Genomic DNA, 21,807 nt, shown 5'->3' on the forward strand with positions numbered 1-21,807 from the left:
ACCTCTAGCTCAGCTGGTTGCACCAGCTCAGGAGTTTGTTGTGCCATTTATGCCGGATGATGAGCAGCGTCATCTTGAGAGGTTTGGTAGACTCCAGCCTTCGTCATTCAGTGGTGTTGAGGGCGAGGATGCCCAGGGTTTTCTTGATAAGTGTCAGTGGATGCTCTGTACAACAGGGATTCTTGAGACTAGTGGTGTGGCATTTACCACCTTTCAGTTTACTGGGGCTGCCTTCACATGGTGGGAGGCGTATGAGAGGCGTAGGCCGGTTGGAGCAGCGCTCCTTACTTAGAATGAGTTCTCCACTCTCTTCTTGGAGAAGTATGCATCGTGGTCTCAGAGAGAGGAGCTACGTAGGCAGTTCGAGTGGTTACGATAGGGGGATATGACTGTGTCACAGTATGAGTCAAGGTTTTCTGAGTTGGCTCGTCATGCCGTTTGGATGGTCCGGACAGATCGTGAGAGGATCAGGAGATTTGTTGATGTCCTTACCTATTATCTCCATATTCTTATGACCCGAAAGAGGATGTTGGGTGCTACGTTCGAGGAGGTGGTCGATATCGCTCGCAAGATTGAGACGGTTTGCTGTCAGGATCGAGAGGAGAGGAAGGCCAAGAGGCCTCGAGGATTGGGCAGTTACAGTGGTACTCCTTTGAGGGGCCAATTTCAGCATGTTAGAGGTCATTCTTTTAGGCTTGCTCAGTCAGCCCGCCCAGAGTATCGCGGGGCATCTTCAGGTCGTGGTTATCATGGGTCAGAGTAGGGTCAACCTTCACCCAGCACCCTTCTAGCCTAGAGTTCATCTCGTGCCCCATCAGCTCAGAGTTCTTATATGTCGAGTGCATCAGCTGGTCACTCCGGTGCAAGGGGCTCCCTTCAGTCCCCTTCTCCAGTACCTGGGAGTTGTTTTGAGTATGGAGAGTTTGGACATGTGTGGAGGTAGTGTCCTCGTCATATTGCTAGTTCATCTCAGCAGAGGGCTCAGCCCTCGACTTCTGCTCTAGTTACCTTACCACCCGCCCAGCCAGCTAGGGGTTGAGGTTAGACAGCCAGGGGTCGCCCCAAAGGGGGAGGTCGATCAGGGGGCGGTCAAGCCCGTTTCTATGCACTTCAAGGTAGGCCAGATGCTATTGCTTTAGATGCTGTCATAACAGGTATTGTTTCAGTCTGCCACAGAGATGCCTCTGTATTATTTGATCCCGGTTCCACCTTTTCTTATGTGTCATCATACTTTGCTCGTTATTTGGGTATGCCCCATGAGTTTCTTGCATTACCTATTCATGTATCTACCCCGGTAGGCGATACTACTGTTGTAGACCGTATGTACCGGCCATGTGTGGTGACTATTGGGGTCTGGAGACCCGAGTAGATCTATTGCCATTGAGCATGGTGGATTTTGATGTCATTTTGGGCATGGATTGGCTATCTCCGTGTCATGCTATTCTAGACTGTCATTCTAAGATAGTCACTTTGGCTATGCCGAGTGTACCGCGGATCGAGTGGTGTGGTGTGACTGATTATATTCCTAGTAAAGTGATATATTTCTTGAAGGCCCAACGTATGGTTGGGGAGGGTTGTCTTTCATATCTAGCATTTGTGAGGGATGTTGGAGCTGAGAATCCTAGTATCGATTCTGTCCTAGTTGTGAGGGATTTTCCCGATGTGTTTCCTGCGTACCTGTCGATCATGCCACCGGACAGGGATATTGATTTTGGTATTGACCTAGTGTCGGGCACTCAGCCCATTTCTATTCCGCCATATCGTATGGCACTAGTAGAGTTGAAGGAATTGAAAGAACAACTTCGGGAACTCCTAGATACGGGGTTCATTCGGCCTAGTGTGTCACCTTGGGGTGCACCAGTTTTTTTTGTGAAGAAGAAGGATGGCACGATGAGAATGTGCATTGATTATAGGAAATTGAATAAAGTAACTATTAAGAACAAGTATCATTTGACTCGCATTGATGATTTATTTGATCAGCTTCAGGGAGCGAGAGTGTTTTCCAAGATTGATCTCCATTTCGGTTACCACCAGTTGAAGATCAAGGATTCAAATATTCTTAAGACTGCCTTCAGGACCAGATATGGTCATTATGAGTTCCTTGTGATGTCTTTCGGGCTAACCAATTCCCTAGTAGCATTCATACATTTGATGAACAACGTGTTCCGGCCTTATCTGGATTCGTTTGTTATTGTATTCATTGATGATATTCTGGTGTACTCGCGTAGTCAGGAGGAGCACGCGGAGCATTTGAGAGTTGTGTTGCAGAGATTGAGGGAGGAGAAGCTTTATGCAAAATTCTCCAAGTGTGAGTTTTGGCTCAGTTCAGTGGCTTTCTTGGGACACGTGGTGTCCAGCGAGGGTATTCAGGTTGATCCAAAGAAGTTAGAGGTAGTTTAGAGTTGGCCTAGACCGTCCTCATCCAAAGAGATTGGTAGCTTTCTTGGGTTGGCTGGCTATTATCACCGGTATTTTCGGGGATTCTCATCCATTGCATCGCCATTGACCAAGTTGACTCAGAAGGGTGCTCCATTTGTATGGTCGGACGAGTGTGAGGAAAACTTTTGGAGGCTCAAGACAGCTTTGACCACAGCTCCAGTATTGGTTTTGCCATCAACTTCAGGTTCATATATCGTATAATGTGATGCTTCGAGAGTTGGGATTGGTTGTGTATTGATGTAGGAGGGTAGAGTTATTGCTTATGCTTCTCGTCAGTTGAATCCCCATGAGAAGAACTACCCTGTTCATGATTTGGAGTTGGCCGCTATAGTTCATGCATTAAAGATTTGGAGGCATTACTTGTATGGTGTATCTTGTGAGGTATTCACTGACATCACAGTCTTCAGCATTTGTTCAAGCAGAAAGATCTTAATTTGAGGCAGCGAAGATGGTTAGAGTTGCTTAAGGATTATGATATCACTATATTGTACCATCCGGGAAAGGCCAATGTGGTGGCCGATGCTTTGAGCCGAAAGGCAGTGAGTATGGGGAGTTTGGCATACATCCTAGTTGGGGAGAGACCTCTTGCAGTTGATGTTCAGTCCTTGGCCAATCGGTTCGTGAGGTTGGATATTTCGGAGCCCAGTCGGGTGTTGGCATGTGTGGTTTCTCGGTCTTCCTTATATGATCGCATCAGAGAGCACCAGTATGATGATCCGCATTTGCTTGTCCTTAAGGACAGAGTTCAGCATGATGATGCCAGAGATGTGAGCGTCGGTGATGATGGTGTGTTGAGGATGCAGGGCCGGATTTGTGTGCCCAATGTGGATAGGCTTAGAGAGTAGATTCTGGAGGAGGCACATAGCTTGCAGTATTCTATCCATCCGGGTGCCGCAAAGATGTATCAGGATTTGAGGCAGCACTATCGGTGGAGAAGAATGAAGAAAGATATTGTGGGATTTGTAGCTCGGTGTCTGAACTGTCAGCAGGTAAAATATGAGCATCAGAGACCGGGTGGCTTGCTTCAGCAGATTGTTATCCGCGAGTGGAAATGGGAGAGAATCACTATGGACTTTGTGGTTGGACTACCTCGAACTTTGAAGAAGTTTGATGCTATTTGGGTGATTGTGGATCGGCTGACCAAGTCCGTGCACTTCATCCCTATGTGTACTACCTATTCTTCAGAGCGGTTGGCAGGGATTTATATCTTGGAGATTGTTCGGTTGCATGGTGTTCCGGTTTCCATCATCTCAGATAGAGGTACTCAGTTTACTTCCCAGTTTTGGAAATCTGTTCAGCGAGAGTTGGGTACTCAGGTGGAGTTGAGCATAGCTTTTCATCCTCAGACGGACGGACAGTCCGAGCGTACAATTCAGATATTGGAGGACATGTTGTGTGCTTGTGTTATTGACTTTGGAGGTTCATGGGAGGAGTTTCTACCGCTTGCAGAGTTTGCTTACTACAACAGCTACCAGTCGAGTATTCAGATGGCTCCGTATGAGGATTTGTACGGGAGGCGGTGTAGATCTCCAATTGGTTGGTTCGAGCCCGGCGAGGCTAGACTATTGGGGACAGATTTGGTTTAGGATGCCTTAGAGAAGCTGAAGGTGATTCAGGAGAGGCTTCGTACAGCGCAGTCGCGTTAGAAGAGTTATGCGGACCGGAAGGTTCGAGATGTGTCCTACATGGTCGGTGAGAAGGTCTTGCTGAAGGTTTCGCCCATGAAGGGTATTATGAGGTTTGGAAAGAAAGGGAAGTTGAGTCCGTGGTTCATTGGGACTTTTGAGGTGCTTCGGAGGATTGGGAAGGTGGCTTATGAGCTTGCTTTGCCACCCAGATTGTCGAGTGTGCATCCGGTATTTCATGTTTCTATGCTTCGGAAGTATATTGGGGATCCGTCTCATGTTTTGGACTTCAGCACGGTTCATTGGATGATGATTTGACCTATGATGTGGAGCCAGTAGCTATTTTGGGTCGTCAGGTTCGGAAGTTGAGGTCAAAGAATATAGCTTCAGTGAAAGTGCAGTGGAGAGATCGGCCCGTGGAGGAGGCTACTTGGGAGGCCTAACAGGAGATGCGGAGCAGATATCCTCACCTATTTGAGGCTTCAAGTATGTTTCTTGACTCGTTCGAGGATGAACGTTTGTTTAAGTAGGGGAGGATGTGACAACCCGGCCAGTCGTCTCATGAGTTACTGCTCCGTTTTGCCCTATTTTAGCTTCTTTTTCTTCGTTATCCGTGTTTTATGTGATCGGGTGGATTAGTTCGAGTTCGGAGAGGATTTGGTAAGAGATTAGACACTTGGTCTCTTTTAAGAAGGTTGACTTATGTGTTAGAAGGCTCAGAAGTGAGTTCCGATGGTTCAGTTAGCTTCGGGAGGTGATTTGTGACTTAGGAGCGCGATTGGAATGGGCTTTGGAGTTGTAGATAAGATTTAGACTTAAATTGACGAAGTTGATATTTTGGCGGTCCCGGTTGATAGACGAGATTTTGATATAGGGTCGGAATAGAATTCCGAGAGTTGCAATAGCTTCGTTGTGTCATTTGGGATGTGTGTGCAAAATTTTAGGTCATTCGGACGAGATTTGATAGACTTTTCGATCGAAAGCATAATTTAAGAGTTCTTGGAGTTCTTAGGCTTGAATCCCCTGTTAAATTGGTGATTTGATGTTGTTATGAGCATCCCGAGGTTTTGAACAAGTTTGAACGATGTCATGGGATGTGTTGGTACAATTGGTTTAAGGTTCCGGGAGTTCTGGGTAGGTTCATAGATGTTTTAGGCCAAAAATCATAGCTGTAGCAGATCTAGAAGGGTTGCAGGCCTCGGAACTCACCCGCGCGTACCGTACAAAAAGGAGTGTGGCCGCGGTATGTGCAGCGCGAACCGCACAAAATGAAGTGCGGCCGAGGTGGTTTTGTGCGGGCCGCGGTGGTTTTGTGCGGACCGCGGTGCTTTTGCGCAGACCGCGGTGGTTCTGTGCAGACCACGGAGGTTGAGATCTGAGGGGTACTCTATAAATACGAGCTTTTGGGTTTTATTTAATATTTTGACCTAGAGAGCTCGGATTTTGGTATTTTTTGAAGGATTTCAAGAAATTCATCGGGGTAAGTGATTCTAACTCAGATTTAGCTAGAGTACATGAATCTATCATTGAATTTATCATTTAATTCATGATTTGGGATGGAATTTGGGAAGAAAATTGTGAAACCTTTCAAAAATATAAAATGATGATTTGAAGGACCAAATGGTATCGGAATTGGATAATTTTTGTATGGTTAAACTCGTGAGGGTATGAGGATTCTGAAAATGTAAATTTTTCCCGATTCTGAGACGTGGGCCCGGGGCTCGGGTTTTGTTAATTTCGGGATTTTTGATATTTTTCGAATGTTTTCGCTTGGGCTTTGTTCCCTTAGCATATTGTGACGTATTCATTCTGATTTTGGATAGATTCGACGCGTGTGGAGGCCAATTCGAGGGGCAAAGGCGTCGCGAGCTAGAGAATTAGCCGGTTCGAGGTGAGTAATGATTGTAAATGATGTCCTGAGGGTTTGAAACCCCGGATTGCACATCGTAGTGCTATATTGAGGTGAGACACGCACTGGATGATGAGTGTGGGGTTTTTTACTACTAGGGATTGTGACTTGGTCTGTCCCGATTGATGATTTTACCGCCTATTTGACCTAAATTTGTTTGTTATCATCACGATTTGAGCTGATTGCCATATTTGGGCTTCGTGTCAACTATTTGAACCCTTTAGGGATTTTTATCACTGTTTTCCTCACTGCTTGACTTATAATTTGAACTCAGTTCTGTTTATATCTACTATTTTACAAACTCAACCACTTTTACTCAGATTTGAAACTTAAATGATATTTCCACATCATGTTTGGGCTAAGAACTACTGTTTTACTAATGCCCAAGGGGCTTGTGATGATTTTCGGACTGAGTGAGGCCGAGGGCCATATGTATAGATATGCTGAGTGATATGAGGCCGAGGGCCTAAGATACTTTATATACCACGAGGTGGCTTGAGTGATGTGAGGTCGAGTGCCGAGTGATGATGCCACGAGGTGGCTTGATATAGCTCTTAGGCCGTAAGGGGCCCCTCCGAAGTCTGCACACCCACAGTGAGTGCAGGTACCCATTATGATCTGAGAGTGAGCCCGAGGGGCTGATATTGTTTTGAGTGATTGATACTAAGCCCAAGGGGCTGATACTGTACTGAGAGTGAGCCCGAGGGGCTGATACTGTTCTGAGTGATTGATACTGTGCCCGAGGGGCTGATATTGTACTGAGAGTAAGCCCGGGGGGCTGATACTATTTTGAGCGATTGATACTATGCCCGAGGGGCGGATTTCTACTTGTTATTTACCTGTTAAATTACCTATTTTACTTGTTTTAAAAAGGGATATCATTTGATTTCTTCACTGATTTACTGCTTTAAATGATTTTACTACTTGATATGGAATTGCTTTGTGCCTTTATGTGTTTTCATACTTTCAGCCATTATTTATAATTGTTACTCACTGAGTCGGAGTACTCACATTACTCCCTGCACCATGTGTGCAGATTCAGGCATCACAGAGTCTACTCCTGAGTGCTGATTCTCCCAGTCCAAGCAGTGATTCGGAGATTACGAGGTAGTTGTTGGCGTTCGCAACCACGTCCCTCCCTTATCTTATCATTTTCATGTTTGTTAGAACTATTGTATCGGATTTAGTGTTCAGTAGACTTGTATCCGAATTTCTTAGTTGCTCATGACTTGTGACACCCCGGTTTGGGCTGTGTCGGAATGGTTCTTACTGAGGCTATCGTTAATTCCGTAAATTATGGATATTATATCATGCTTTAGAACTATTTATGATATTTAACTGTTTAAAAAAGGTGTTCTGTTTGGTCTGGCTGGTCTTGTCTTCACGAAAGGCACCATCACGACCGGGTTCAGGAATTGGGTCGTGACATCGGGTCACAGCCACTTGCGGTCCATCCAGCTATGTCGCAATCATAGGGATCGCAACCATCTTCATCAGGGACTCCATCTATTTCAGGCCTTCACCTGCGAGATACTAGCTCTGACCCCCCCCCCTGCACCTTCCACACATGCCTCTGATATACATGCTTTGGACGGTGATGCTGATGATGACGAGGAGGTGCATTATGATCAATATGGCAGGATCATCATAGTCCCTGAGGGTGATGGGTAAGTGTTATTTGTTATTTTTACATGTATTGTTTTGTATAGTTTTTACTAAGATATTAATGTGTTTTTTTTATTAAATTTAAGGTTCACACCGAGTAATATTACTACGAGGATAATCACCAAAGCAACCAGAAAGCTTTATGATGGCCCTTATGCGACTTGGAGTGAATTCTCATTCTCACTGAAGGAGCAAATTTTCAATCAATTTAAGGTATAAATGTTCTTTTAAGAGGTATAATTATTTATATTTATGTTATTTCCATATAATATTTAACTTTTAAAATATATAGCAAGTGTGTATGGGAGCACCGCTATAGCACGAAAGTGGCGGCAAATTTCATCTCAAAGCTCGCAAGCAGTTGTCGCATAGTTTCTCCAAAGCTAGAAAGTTGAAGCAGAAGCCTGACTGGTTGCTTCAGAATTTATGGGAGGATTTGCAAAGGCAATGGCTTACCGTAAAGTTCTTAGAGAAGAGCAAAAAGGGAAAGAAAGCTCGCGCATCTGAGAAGGGAGGATCCTTGCACACTGGAGGTGCGATCAGCCTAGGGACAATAAAAAGAAGAATGGTACTTAATTGCTTAATCTATTTTAATATTCAAAGTATATCTATTTTGTTTATTAACTAAAATTTATGAGTTTTTAGGAAAAGAAGTTGGGGCGTCCAATGAACCAAGATGAGTTATTCAAGAAGACTCATATTGTAAAGAAGAAGAAACAGACGGATCAAAAAAGGTGGGTCAAGGGCCGAGCCTCGACTGTACATGTAAATTTTCACTTTTCATTAAGTATTTTGATTTACTTTTATATAAATTTTGAAATACTAATTCAATGTAATTTTTCTTATAGAGTCGCTTCACAGGTGTAGTGGAGGAATTCATACGCAGTCAGCCACCTAATGAGTGGGGCGAGCCAATCCAACCTTCGGACAAGGATGCTGAAAGAATGTGGATGGAGGCAGTTGGCGGTCCAAAATGGGGGAAGGCATACGGGCTTCCTACTAAGAAATTCCATCGCTATAAGTGTGAAATGCAAGGAATAGGGACTTCCTCGCAAGCTGAGCAACTTGATGGGGAGAGCCTCTCCGCTATGCTGGATACTGTGACAAAGCTCGCATCCAAGCTAGAAGCGGCCAAGGAAAGAGAAAAGCTTAGAGATGCTCAGTATATTGGCATGCAAGCTCAGTGCCAGGGCATGCAAAAGCAGCTCAAATCTCTCCCAACTTTTGGAGGTTTTCCGATTCCCCGGTCTCGTGAGTCATCGGCAGAGGCTCGACTTCCCCGTGCTCGTTCCTCCCATCCTTCCCGTGCTCGTTCCTCCTGTCCTCCCTATGATCGTTCTTCCTGTCCTCGAAAAGTAGACCCTTCTGGATACCGTCTTGGTGATGAAAGTTCATCAGACGGTGATGATAATGATGTACAAAACACTCTTTAACTTTTATACACTTTGAACTAGACAAATAGAACCGGTTTTCGAATGGGCTTGTAATAAGAGTTAACTTAGATTGGTTAGCTTAATGTGTTAGTTCTATTGAACTTTATACTTTGTTGGTTTTAATGTTGTTGTTAATGTTGTTGTTGTGTTTTTGTGTTGTTGTTGTTGTTGTGTTGTTGTTGGTGTTGCTTGTAATAGGGAATTTGGTATACTGGCAGGTGCTGTAGCTACCAAAACAGGCAGTTTCTACCAAAATTATACCCAGAAAAGCGACCAACTTTGGTCGCTTGTTGGTCGCTTTTCTATTTAAAAAAAATATTTTCTGGGCAATAGCGACCAAGGTTTGTCGCTAATTAACCCAGATTTCTTAAAAAGCGACCAACCTTGGTCGCTATTCTATTAAAAATAATAATTTCTGGAAAATAGCGACCAAAATTGATCGCTTATGTTTAAAAAAATTTAAAAAAAAAACACCAACTTTGGTCGCTTTTTTCCAGATTTTAAAATATAATATTTTTTTTACAGACCAAAGTTGGTCGCTATATTTTGATTAATAATAAATAAAAAAACATAATTTAAATATACAGACCAACTTTGGTCGCTAAATTTATATTATTAAAATATTAAAGCGACCAAAGTTGGTCGGTATATTGTTTACCCGGAATATTTGGTCATTTTACCTTAGAGACCAAAGTTTAGCGACCAACTTTGGTCCCTAATGTAAAGGGACCAGCAAAATAGCGACCAAGCTTGTCTGGACGCTTTTTGGTCGCTTTTTGACCTATAAGCGACCAACTTTGGTCGCTTTTTTCCGGATTTCTAATAGTGAAAATTGGTTTGGGACTTGAGGGCTGAGGTGGAACCAAGAATTTCTTAAGAAAAATATCAAGTTTTGACCAAAAAAATTGGGCTCGACCCAACCCGTAACCTAAACTCTAGCTAGCTATTTATGAACCATGGCAGACATTGTATGAACATAAAATTAAAAAATACATTTGTAACGACCCGACCCGTCATCTCATGAGTTACTGTCTCGTTCGTCCCATTTTCTGCTTCCTCATGTTTCATTATCGGTATTGGGTGCATTAGAATTTATTTGGAGCGATTTTGATAAGAAATGAGACATTTAGTCTCTTTTAAGAAGGTTTAAGTTGGAAAAGTCAACCGGACGTTGACTTATGAGTTAGAGGGCTCGGATGTGAATTTTAACAGTTCGGTTAGTTTCGGGAGGTGATTTGTGACTTAGGAGCAGGACCGGAAGTAATTTTGGAGGTCCGGTGTTGAATTAGGCTTGAATTGGCGAAGTTAGTATTTTGGCGAATTCCGGTTGATAGGTGAGATTTTGATCCGGGTATCGGAATGAAATTCCGAGAGTTGCTGTAGCTTCATTGTGTCATTTGGGATATGTGTGCAAAATTTCAAGTCATTCGGACATCGTTTGGTCGGGATTTTGATCGAATGTGTGTTTTCGAAGTTTTAAAAGAACTTAGGTTTGAATTCGATATAATTTGATGATTTTGGCGTTAGTTGAGGTGTTTTGACGATTGGAGCAAGTTTGGATAATGTTTTATGACATGTTGGTGCTTTTAGTTGAGGTCTCGGGGGCCTCGGGTGTATTTCGGAAGGTTAACGGATCGATTTAGGCACGAAAAAAATAAAGATGCTGCATTTTTTTACAGTATCCTTGAATAGTACCGTGAACAGTACCCCGCAACAGTATCCGTGAATAGTGCCGTGAAAAGTGTGCCGTGAATAGTACCCCGTAACAGTATCCGTGAACAGTACCACGGGTGAACAGTAACATGGGGTGAACAGTAATTCCGAAAAATTCTGGGCAGAATGTTTACATTTCATTCGCGAAAAATAACCCATTTCTCCACCATTTTTAGTCATTTTGAGAGCTTTTGGACGGGGATTGAAGGGAGTTTCAACTAAGATCGATTGGAGGTAAGTTTTATGAGTTAAATACATGATTTTATTGAAGAATCATCCTAGAAATCCATGAAAACATAGCCAAATTATAAGAAATTAGGGCTTGAGATTGAAATTCTAAATTTGGGATTTGAGGGGTCAAATGGACTCCGATTCTTGTGAATTTGGTATGTATAGACTCGTGGCGAGATAAGGAACATTTTGATGTAAAAATTTCTGGATTTCAAGACGTGGGCCCGGGGCGCGAGTTTTGCAAATTTCGTGATTTTTTATATTTTTCGAGTCTTTTCGATCGGGTTATATTCCCTTAGCCTATTGTGATGTATTCGTTGCGGTTTTGGCCAGATTCGACGCGCGAGGAGGTCGATACAAAAGGAAAGGGCATCGCGGAATAGTATTTGGCCGGCTAGAGGTGAGTAATAGATGTAAATGCTGTTCTGAGGGTTTGAAACCCCGGAATTTCACATCGTAACGCTATATTGAGGTGACTTGCACGTCGGATAACGGGCATGGGGTAGAGCACCATTGCGGATTGTGACTTGGTCCGTCCCGAGAATTGTTTTTACCGTGTTTTCTACTTGAACTAAATTGAGAATCATCCTTACTTGGATTTAATTGTTACATTTGGGCTTCGTGCCAATTATTTGAATCCTTCAGGGATTGATATCACTGATTTCGCAAATTTTGCATATCATTTGACCTCAGTCCAAGGTTTTAAATACTGTTTTGCAAACTCAGCCATCTTTCTAATATTTGAAAACTTAAATGATATTTCTAAATGATATTTCGGGTTGAGAACTACTGTTTTACAAATGTCCAAGGGGCTTATGATGATTTCTGGACTGAGCATGGATCGGGCTGCGCGCCGTAACAGTGTTATATTGATATTGAGGCCGAGAGCCTGGTTGATTACATTGATATTGAGGCCAAGAGCCTGGTTGATTACATTGATATTGAGGCTGAGAGTCTGGGTGATTATACTAAGATTGATATGAGGCCGAGGGCCTAGATTTGATGTCACGAGATGACTTGATATTGCGCTTGGGCTGTAGGAGCCCCTATGGAGTCTGTACATACTCCCAGTGAGCGCCGTCGACGATAAATAAATATGGATGGCTCGGGCTGCACGCCGCAGTGGGTACCAGAGGGTGCCGTCATATGCATTGCATTGCACTCATGCATTTATTCTTTATCTGCATTATCTGCCATAATAATTATGTGCTCTTATTTTATTGACTGGTTGCTTTATACTGTTCTGAGCCTGAGGGGCTGATACTGTTCTGAGATACTAAGCCCGAGGGGCAGATTTCTACTTATTATTTTGATACTGAGCCTGAGGGGCAGATTTCTAATTTTTATTTTGATACTCAGCCCGAGGGGCAGACTTCTACTTATTATTTTGATACTGAGCTCGAGGGGCAGATTTCTAGTTATTATTTTGATACTGAGCCCGAGGGACAGATTTCTACTAGTTGTTTTGATATTGAGCCCGAGGGCAGATTTCTACTCGTCATTTTACTGCCAAATTACCTGTTTTACTGGTTTAAAAGAAATTTCACATGATGTTTCACTGAATTGTTATTTTAAATTATTTCATTGCTTCTGTATAGAATGGTGTGTGTCTTAACGTGTTTTCTTACCTTCAGTCATTATTTATATTTATTACTCACTAGGTCGGAGTACTCACATTACTCCCTGCAGCATGTGTGCAGGTACAGGTATTCCTGAGGCATAGAGCGAGTTTTCTGCTGTTCAGTTTTCATCGGAGTTATCGAGGTAGCTGCATGGCGTTCGCAGACCTGTTTTCTCCCTTATCTTTTGTTATTTTTGATATCTTCAGACTTTGTTCCTAATTCCACACTTTGTATATTTTTAGTTAACTCTGTAGTTGCTCATGACTTGTGACACCCCGGTTAGGGTTGAGTTGGGTTGGATTTCCGTATTTGATCTATACTTTCCGCTATTGGATATTATTAAACCATGTTTATACTATAATTGTGTTAATTAATTGTCTTAAAAGGATGAATTGGGTTGAATGGCTGGCCTTGTCTTCATGAGAGGTGCCATCACGACCAGGTTAGGGAATTGGGTCGTGACAAGTTGGTATCAGATCCTAGGTTAATTGGTCTCGCGAGTCATGAGCCAGTTTAGTAGAGTCTCGCGGATCGGTACGGAGACGTCTGTATTTATCCTCGAGAGGCTGTAGAACCTTTAGGAAAACTTCACATTCTTGAATTCTTATCGTGCATCCTTGATTCAGCTTGAAAAGTAACTCTTATGATTCCTTCCACATGTTCGTATGCGCGAACGAGCACTCAGTATTCGATTTACCTTGATGGCTTGTAATTCCCTGATAGAAGGGCGAGACGTGATCTCGGTGAGTTTGATGTTAGGCCAGTCTGGAGGACTTGAGGCCGGATCTTGCCTATGGCTTGAGCACTGAGGTGCTGATTGTGCGAGCAAGTGTTTCGAACCTTTATGTTCTGTATTGTCCCTATTAGTGGGAATCATGGTTGGATAGCTATGTGAGGAGTATAATAGTACTGCGAGATGTATCTATATGACTTGGAAGTGATGAGGAAGGTCTACTGGATGATAGATGAACTATTGAGTGTATGATTTCCATTGTGATAGGATGTGTAGTCCCAAGTTATGGGCGCGTGAAAAATCTTTTTATGTCTCCTATTTGGAGTGAAGTAAATTTCATGTTACAGTATGAGTTTAGACTCAGGAAGATTAAGTGATTGTGTAATGTGTATGGCAGTGGAAGGTATACAAAAAATATTAACTAAAGGTAAAGCTAGTGGGTAATTGGCTTATGAGGGGAATCTATTTGTCATACTAGTTAGATAAGTCTGGGAGCTGAGATCGCTTCTGTAAATGTATTATGACGAAATCGTTGAGTCAAGGAGACCACCTTGAGGGTCGAAAACATTAAAGAAAGAATATGTTCTTACTCGGTTGAATAGCCCAATAATGGAGGATTGAAAGGTATTTTCTATGTGTTATGATTCAAATAGGTGCAACGCATGTCCATGTATCGATTTTGATAATATAATACATGTAATATTGAGATTAATGTTGTTGATATACATTGTGATGCTTTGTAAAGTTGTGGACGTGTTGTTAGGATGGTTTTGGTGATTCTCTAGCAGGTGGATAGGCCCAATTACAAAGGAAACTCTGCCGAAATTTTTGAAAAATTTGGGACTTAGTAAAAAAAATTGTCGTCTAAAGAGTGGGCTTAACTGTTGTGTGAGTGAATGCAAAAATTGCAGAAGAGTTAAAATATCTGATGATTCGTGTTTCCACAAGCTTATGAAGGAGTGAGTTTAATCTCACCATGGTATTACGGCAGCAATAGAGTATATGTGTTGTGATCTATGACTTCGAGCCAAGTTGGGGAGCTTGCTATTGGTTAGCGGATTGTACGGTTATGTACTATGTTAGTTCCGATTTGATGCATGCTGGTGAATCAGTTCTGGTTGTGGAAATTAGGCCGAGAATGGCACGAGTGAGGGAAATTTTTTGACAAGATGTCATGAGCTCGGATGAGCAGGAGATAAGTTTCGATGTTTACGGTAAGTTGGAATTGTCTTCAGCATCACCTAAGATCGGTGTTTTGTAAAAAGGGTTTTGCGTCCCGGTTAATGACTCTTGATCGCTCTTCAGCGTTAGTGCGATCGATGGTTTGGAGGTACGCTCCAGATATTGTTGTGGTAGGTTGTGGGAGTGTGTCCCACGGGAAGATTATATAAGTGTGGCATGTGATCACTTGATTGATTAAAGATGTAAACCAAGTATGAAGTTTGTGATGGTGTCGTTAAATTAAAGATTCATGCCTGAAGGGCACTTGGCATATTGGGTTGTGAACTGGGGAGGATTACCCCGATTGTGATGGTTGTTCTTGTATGTTTTGAGAAAAATGGGAGTTATTATGGACATTTGAAAGGTTATCAGACTAGTTCAGTGTGATCATAATCGGCTTAAAGTCGATGGATAGATTTAATGTGAATAATGGCTCTATATCAGGCCAGATGTGTGCCTTTTAGTAACGCGGTCCTCATGGAGGAGTAGTTAGGTTGATGTTTCATTGTCAGATATTTTGCGTAGTGATACATTGCTACGTGTGACTTGTGAGACGACTTGAGAAATTGCTATGTGTTGAGAATCTATGTAGGAATGACGTTATATGAGCATCTTGGCTCTTGAAATTTAGATTGTACATCGCACCTCAGTTGTGCTTGAGTTTTGTAGATTATAATGCTATATGTCCCTCAGAGATATTATTATGCACTTAGCATGCTTACGACCGATACTCGGTATTTTGTTGTAATGAGCAAATTTGGCTCGATGTGCATCTTCTTATGTGAGATCTATGTGTGGATCGGGTGGAACGCCGCCATGGATATGTTATCTGGATCGGGTTACACGCCGCAACAGTGTGATGTTGAGTATAGTTTTCTATATGCTATTTTGTATGCCTTGCTTCCTGTTTTCTAAGGAAAGTCTGTATTAGTGTGTGAGATTGGTAATTCCTTCCAGATTTTGTTTTTCTTTTGTGCTGCGTTCGAATTGGTAGCTTATTGGCATATTGAGGCATCATATGCGACTTTTGATTATGTTTGGGGTGGCTTATTGCCTAAGCAGTTCGTACTGGGTGAGACGAGATCATTGAATTTGAGATTAGTGCAATCTGAGTATATGAATTAAATTAAGGAGCTAAGACCATGATTTTGCTCAAAATGAGGTGATAGTTCTTGCCAGGAGTATAGAACCAACGAATCGTTGTCTCGACAGTGGTCATGAATTTATGCATACCTCATCCGTCATGTCAATATTGTAAGAGTTAGAACAATACCTATGTACATCATGCAGAACATGAGATGTGTAGCGATTTTCTTCTAGGTGATTAGAGAAAAAAAAGCTTCAGATGATTAGGGCGAATGATCTTCGGATGATTGGGGAAATAGTATTGCTAATTGAAAGTGACTTGACGAGAGTATATGTCTCATAAAAAGGTAATGTTATTAAACTAATGATATTTCGGTAGTATTGCGGCATGTTCTTGTTGGGTCCGCTGATGGTACTGATGAGCTTGAGGTACGACTCTTTCGTTTGAGTCATTTTTCATGACTTGAGTATGTTCAGGTCGTTTCTTATTGGTGTGCGTATTATGAAAGTTGTGGCTTAGGCCTGTATTGAGGTGTCATATCACCAGAGTGTGTGTTGGATTCGAGGTGATCATTGGGGTCATTGATGAATACGAACGGATTTGATTTCAGCATGTTTGATGGGTAAATATCGAGGTTTAGTTTTAAAAAAAATGTTACTATAATTGCTAGAGGAGAAATGGCCTCATGAATGGTTGATCTGAGCAATGGTTATGATTTATTGCGTGTTTCAATTATCATTGGCAGTATATGAGAGTGTTGGAATGAGACATTGGCTAATAAGAGATTTCTATCGGTATTTGGTTGTTGTGGGCAGCTGCTGTGAATGGAAGTTATTGCTGCATTTGTTTGAATTATTGGTATATCATACAATTGCACCTAAGGTTGCAGGCATGGTCTATTACAGCTGGTTCAAACTTATTCTGAATGTAGGTGTGAGGTTCTGATCTTGTGTATGATTCTGAAAAGGTGAAATGTGGCTCTATGATTTATGGGTTAGACTAGATTGTGTGATCTTAGTTACAATGCGTTATCGGACCCATGTGAGATAGGGTGACGTGGGATCATCCCCGGTTTTATGCTTGATAAGGTCATTCAGCTTTTGGTTGGCTTCTAGGACAACTCTGGGTACGCTCGAGGATGAGCGTTTATTTAAGTTGGGGAGAATGTGACGACCCAACCCGTCATCTCATGAGTTACTGTCTCGCTCGTCCCATTTTCTGCTTCCTCATGTTTTATTATCGGTATTGGGTGCATTAGAATTTATTTGGAGCAATTTTGATAAGAAATGAGACATTTAGTCTCTTTTAAGAAGGTTTAAGTTGGAAAAGTCAACCAGACGTTGACTTATGAGTTAGAGGGATCGGATGTGAATTTTGACGGTTCGGTTAGTTCCGGGAGGTGATTTGTGACTTAGGAGCAGGATCGGAAGTAATTTTGGAGGTCCGGTGTTGAATTAGGCTTGAAGTGGCGAAGTTAGTATTTTGGCGAATTCCGGTTGATAGGTGAGATTTTGATCCGGGTATCGGAATGAAATTCTGAGAGTTGATGTAGCTTCATTGTGTCATTTGGGATATGTGTGCAAAATTTCAAGTCATTCGGACATCGTTTGGTCGGGTTTTTGATCGAATGTGTGTTTTAGAAGTTTTAAAAGAACTTAGGCTTGAATTCGATATAATTTGATGATTTTGGCGTTAGTTGAGGTGTTTTGACGATTGGAGCAAGTTTGGATAATGTTTTAAGACATGTTGGTGCTTTTAGTTGAGGTCTCGGGGGCCTCGGGTGTATTTCGGAAGGTTAACGGATCGATTTAGGCACGAAAAAAATAAAGATGCTGCATTTTATTATAGCACTGTGAACAGTAGTTATGAACATTACCCATGAACAATGCCCTGTAACAGTATCCGTGAATAGTGCCGTGAACAGTACCCCGTAACAGTATCCGTGAACAGTACCACGGGTGAAGAGTAACACGGGGGTGAACAGTAATTCTGAAAAATTCTAGGCAGAATGTTTACATTTCATTCGCGAAAAACACCCCATTTCTCCACCATTTTTAGTCATTTTGAGAGCTTTTGGACGGGGATTGAAGGGAGTTTCAACTAAGATCGATTGGAGATAAGTTTTATGAGTTAAATACATGATTTTATTGAAGAATCATCCTAGAAATCCATGAAAACATAGCCAAATTATAAGAAATTAGGGCTTGAGATTGAAATTCTAAATTTGGGATTTGAGGGGTCAAATGGACTCCGATTCTTGTGAATTTGGTATGTATAGACTCGTGGCGAGATAAGGAACATTTTGATGTAAAAATTTCTGGATTTCAAGACCTGGGCCCGGGGCTCGGGTTTTGCAAATTTCGTGATTTTTGATATTTTTCGAGTCTTTTCAATTGGGTTATATTCCCTTAGCCTATTGTGATGTATTCGTTGTGGTTTTGGCCAAATTCGACGCACGAGGAGGTCGATACGAAAGGAAAGGGCATCGCGGAGTAGTATTTGGCCGGCTAGAAGTGAGTAATAGATGTAAATGCTGTTTTGAGGGTTTGAAACCCCGGAATTTCACATTGTAACGCTATATTGAGGTGACTTGCACGCCAGATAACGGGCGTGGGGTAGAGCACCATTGGGGATTGTGACTTGGTCCGTCTCGAGAGATGTTTTTACCGTGTTTTCTACTTGAACTAAATTGAGAATCATCCTTACTTGGATTTAATTGTTACATTTGGGCTTCTTGCCAATTATTTGAATCCTTCAGGGATTGATATCACTGCTTTCGCATATTTTGCATATCATTTGACCTCAGTCCAAGGTTTTAAATACTGTTTTGCAAACTCAGCCATCTTTCTAAGATTTGAAAACTTAAATGATATTTCTAAATGATATTTCGGGCTGAGAACTACTGTTTTACAAATGCCCAAGGGGCTTATGATGATTTCTGGACTGAGCATGGATCGGGCTGCGCGCCGCAGCAGTGTTATATTGATATTGAGGCCGAGAGCCAGGTTGATTACATTGATATTGAGGCCGAGAGCCTGGTTGATTACATTGATATTGAGGCTGAGAGCCTGGGTGATTATACTGAGATTGATATGAGGCTAGATTTGATGCCACGAGATGGCTTGATATTGCGCTTGGGCTGTAGGAGCCCCTTCGGAGTCTGTACACACCCCCAGTGAGCGCCGTCGACGATAAATAAATATGGATGGCTCGGGCTGCATGCCGCAGTGGGTACCAGAGGGTACCGTCATATGCATTGCATTGCACTCATGCATTTATTCTTTATCTGCATTATCTGCCATAATAATTATGTGCTCTTATTTTATTGACTGGTTGCTTTATACTGTTCTGAGCCTGAGGGGCTGATACTGTTCTGAGATACTGAGCCCGAGGGGCAGATTTCTACTTATTATTTTGATACTGAGCCTGAGGGGCAGATTTCTAATTTTTATTTTGATACTGAGCCCGAGGGGCAGATTTTTACTTATTATTTTGATACTGAGCTCGAGGGGCAGATTTCTAGTTACTATTTTGATACTGAGCCCGAGGGCAGATTTCTACTTGTTGTTTTGATATTGAGCCCGAGAGGCAGATTTATACTCGTCATTTTACTGCCAAATTACCTGTTTTACTAGTTTAAAAGAAATTTTACATGATGTTTCACTGAATTGTTATTTTAAATGATTTCACTGCTTCTGTATAGAATGTTGTGTGCCTTAACGTGTTTTCTTACCTTCAGTCATTATTTATATTTATTACTCACTGGGTCGGAGTACTCACATTACTCCATGCAACATGTGTGGAGGTACAGGTATTCCTGAGGCATAGAGCGAGTTTTCTGCTGTTCAGTTTTCATCGGAGTTATCGAGGTAGCTGCATGGCGTTCGCAGACCCGTTTTCTCCCTTATCTTCTGTTATTTATGATATCTTCAGACTTTGTTCCTAATTCCATACTTTGTAGAATTTTAGTAAACTCTGTAGTAGCTCATGACTTGTGACACCCCGGTTAGGGCTGAGTTGGGTTGGATTTCCGTATTTTATCTATACTTTCCGCTATTGGATATTATTAAACCATGTTTATACTATAATTGTGTTAATTAATTGTCTTAAAAGGATGAATTGGGTTGAATGGCTGGCCTTGTCTTCATGAGAGGCGCCATCACGACCAGGTTCGGGAATTGGGTCGTGACAACATTAACTTGATCAACCAATATAAAAATATTAGTGCTTTAATGAGCCACTTTGAAGTTTACAATCAAGAATGAATACGTAGCTATTTCTTTCAATCAAAAATTGATAAACATATAAATTTTATTCTACAGAGAGGCTATGATTCCAGTAAACTCTGCTCAAAACATATGTATCTTTGGTTAGCTTAGATCAAGACACATCTGTGTTTCTCAATTTTCTTCTTTAGTCCATCTTTATCTGCTCCCACAACTTTGTCAACAACCTCCCCCTTCTTTATCAGTACAAATGTTGGCATTGTTTGAACCCCATATTCCTCAGCTACTTTCTGTTTTCAGTTTAGTTATTTCAGATGTTAGTATCCATTTATGTATCAAAAGAGCAGGGGAAAAAAGAAAAGGATTGTAAAGGTAAGAACATATATAAGATCTTACATCCAATTCATCAACATCAATCTTGACAAACTCAACATCCGTATATTTAGCAGCTAAGTCATTCATAACTGGTTCCATGTTTTTGCAAGGACCACACCATGTAGCTGTAAAGTCAATAACAACCTAATAGCACCAAATACAAAATGAGTTTAACTTTTATACACCGGCCGTGCAAGCATAATTTTTATACTATCGAGTCATTTAAAAAATAATTAGAGGTTAAAGTCAAAAACAAAAATGAGACTAGTAATCTTGAAAATAAGACAGATTACATGCTACAACAGGTTAAAGTACGTAAAACTTTTAATATATATATATATAAGTTAAATCCATACTCATGCAATGTTTCTAAAAGGGCTACCAGTTTGTTTGTATCTTTCAAAGAATCAAAATGGAGCTTCCATTTTGTTGAAGAATGGAAAGCAATGACTTGAGAGCTCTTGAATTGTGGTATTGTGGTTGGCATATAGTTAGCTTCAGGCCAAGTTGTTGGAATAGTTGTTGAGTAGTTAGCACCCATTTTTTTTCTGGACTGAAATTTTTGCTCTTGAAATTTTGGTTTCTGAAAGGTCTTCTTTGGCTTTGATGTTGGAGCTTAGAGTTTTGCAGGGACCCTTTTTATAATGGTCTCTGATTTAAACTTTACTCTTTTCAAATGTAAAACCATCTCAAAATTAGTACAGAATATGTTCCTTGGTTATGTCGACCGTAGCATTATACAAAGAAAGATTTGATGCTATATTGCTTTTGTTTTTGGTATTGGTGCTCAACTCCAATGTTTCTAATGCAGGACCAATATAATTACCACTTTATGCTAATGAGTTTAACTTCTATAAATTATAAGTGAAACTATTAACACCGAAAATAAGGCAAACAATCTACTAGTACATATTAAATTAATGATGGTGTATTTTTTTTATACTGTCACTTTATCAGCATATATAAGTTAAATCTTGTTCTAATATGATTCGCTTTGTTTCCTTATGGGAACTAAACAACAACAACAATATACTAAGTGTAATTCCACAAGTGAGATCTGAGAAGGGTAGTGAGTATAGCCTTCCCTACCTTGTGTAGGTAGAGAGACTGTTTCCAATAGATACTCGGCACAAAGCAAGCATGCATACCGACAGGAAAATTGCCTAAAACCGTCCAGAAATACCGACAGAAATCGATCGAAAATCTAGAAAAACAGATCGATTTTTGATCGATTTTAATCAGTCAAAAATATGTTGGTCAGTAAAAATAGCGACCGAAGTCGGTCGCAATTTTCGACCGCGTTCAATCGTAAATTAATTTTCACAAACGACCCAAAAAGAAAAATTCAGCCGAAAAAATCGACCGAAGTCGGTCGGTATTTTTCAACCGAATTTGGTCGGTAATTTACATTATTCAATTAAAAAATATAACGTCTGGGACTCGAACAATGTTTGTACTGTGGCATGATACTATTCTACCACTAGACTATTGGTACATTTTGGTTTAAAATATTCTTTAATTTATTTGT

General features: G+C 41.3%; 1 protein-coding gene across 1 annotated transcript; it reads right to left on the reverse strand.

Moving 5' to 3' along the window:
- Positions 1–19,889: 19,889 nt before the first annotated feature.
- On the reverse strand, positions 19,890–20,899 carry LOC104211029 (thioredoxin H4-like). Its single transcript, XM_009760023.2, has 3 exons — positions 20,662–20,899; positions 20,301–20,423; positions 19,890–20,194 (listed from the first exon to the last, which is right to left on the reverse strand). The coding sequence occupies exons 1-3, from the start codon at positions 20,818–20,820 to the stop codon at positions 20,054–20,056; spliced, it is 423 nt and encodes a 140-aa protein (XP_009758325.1). The 5' UTR covers positions 20,821–20,899; the 3' UTR covers positions 19,890–20,053.
- Positions 20,900–21,807: the final 908 nt, after the last annotated feature.

This window comes from Nicotiana sylvestris, chromosome 10 (assembly GCF_000393655.2).
Source record: "Nicotiana sylvestris chromosome 10, ASM39365v2, whole genome shotgun sequence".
Classification (NCBI taxonomy): Eukaryota; Viridiplantae; Streptophyta; class Magnoliopsida; order Solanales; family Solanaceae; genus Nicotiana; species Nicotiana sylvestris.

Excerpts from the sequence above, each read along its gene's own strand:
- LOC104211029 (XM_009760023.2), bottom strand. The coding sequence starts at position 20,820 with ATGGGTGCTAACTACTCAACAACTATTCCAACAACTTGGCCTGAAGCT. Across the intron at positions 20,424-20,661 it reads TGAAAGATACAAACAAACTG|GTTGTTATTGACTTTACAGC; the intron begins GTAGCCCTTTTA and ends TGGTGCTATTAG. Across the intron at positions 20,195-20,300 it reads TTGATGTTGATGAATTGGAT|AAAGTAGCTGAGGAATATGG; the intron begins GTAAGATCTTAT and ends AACTGAAAACAG.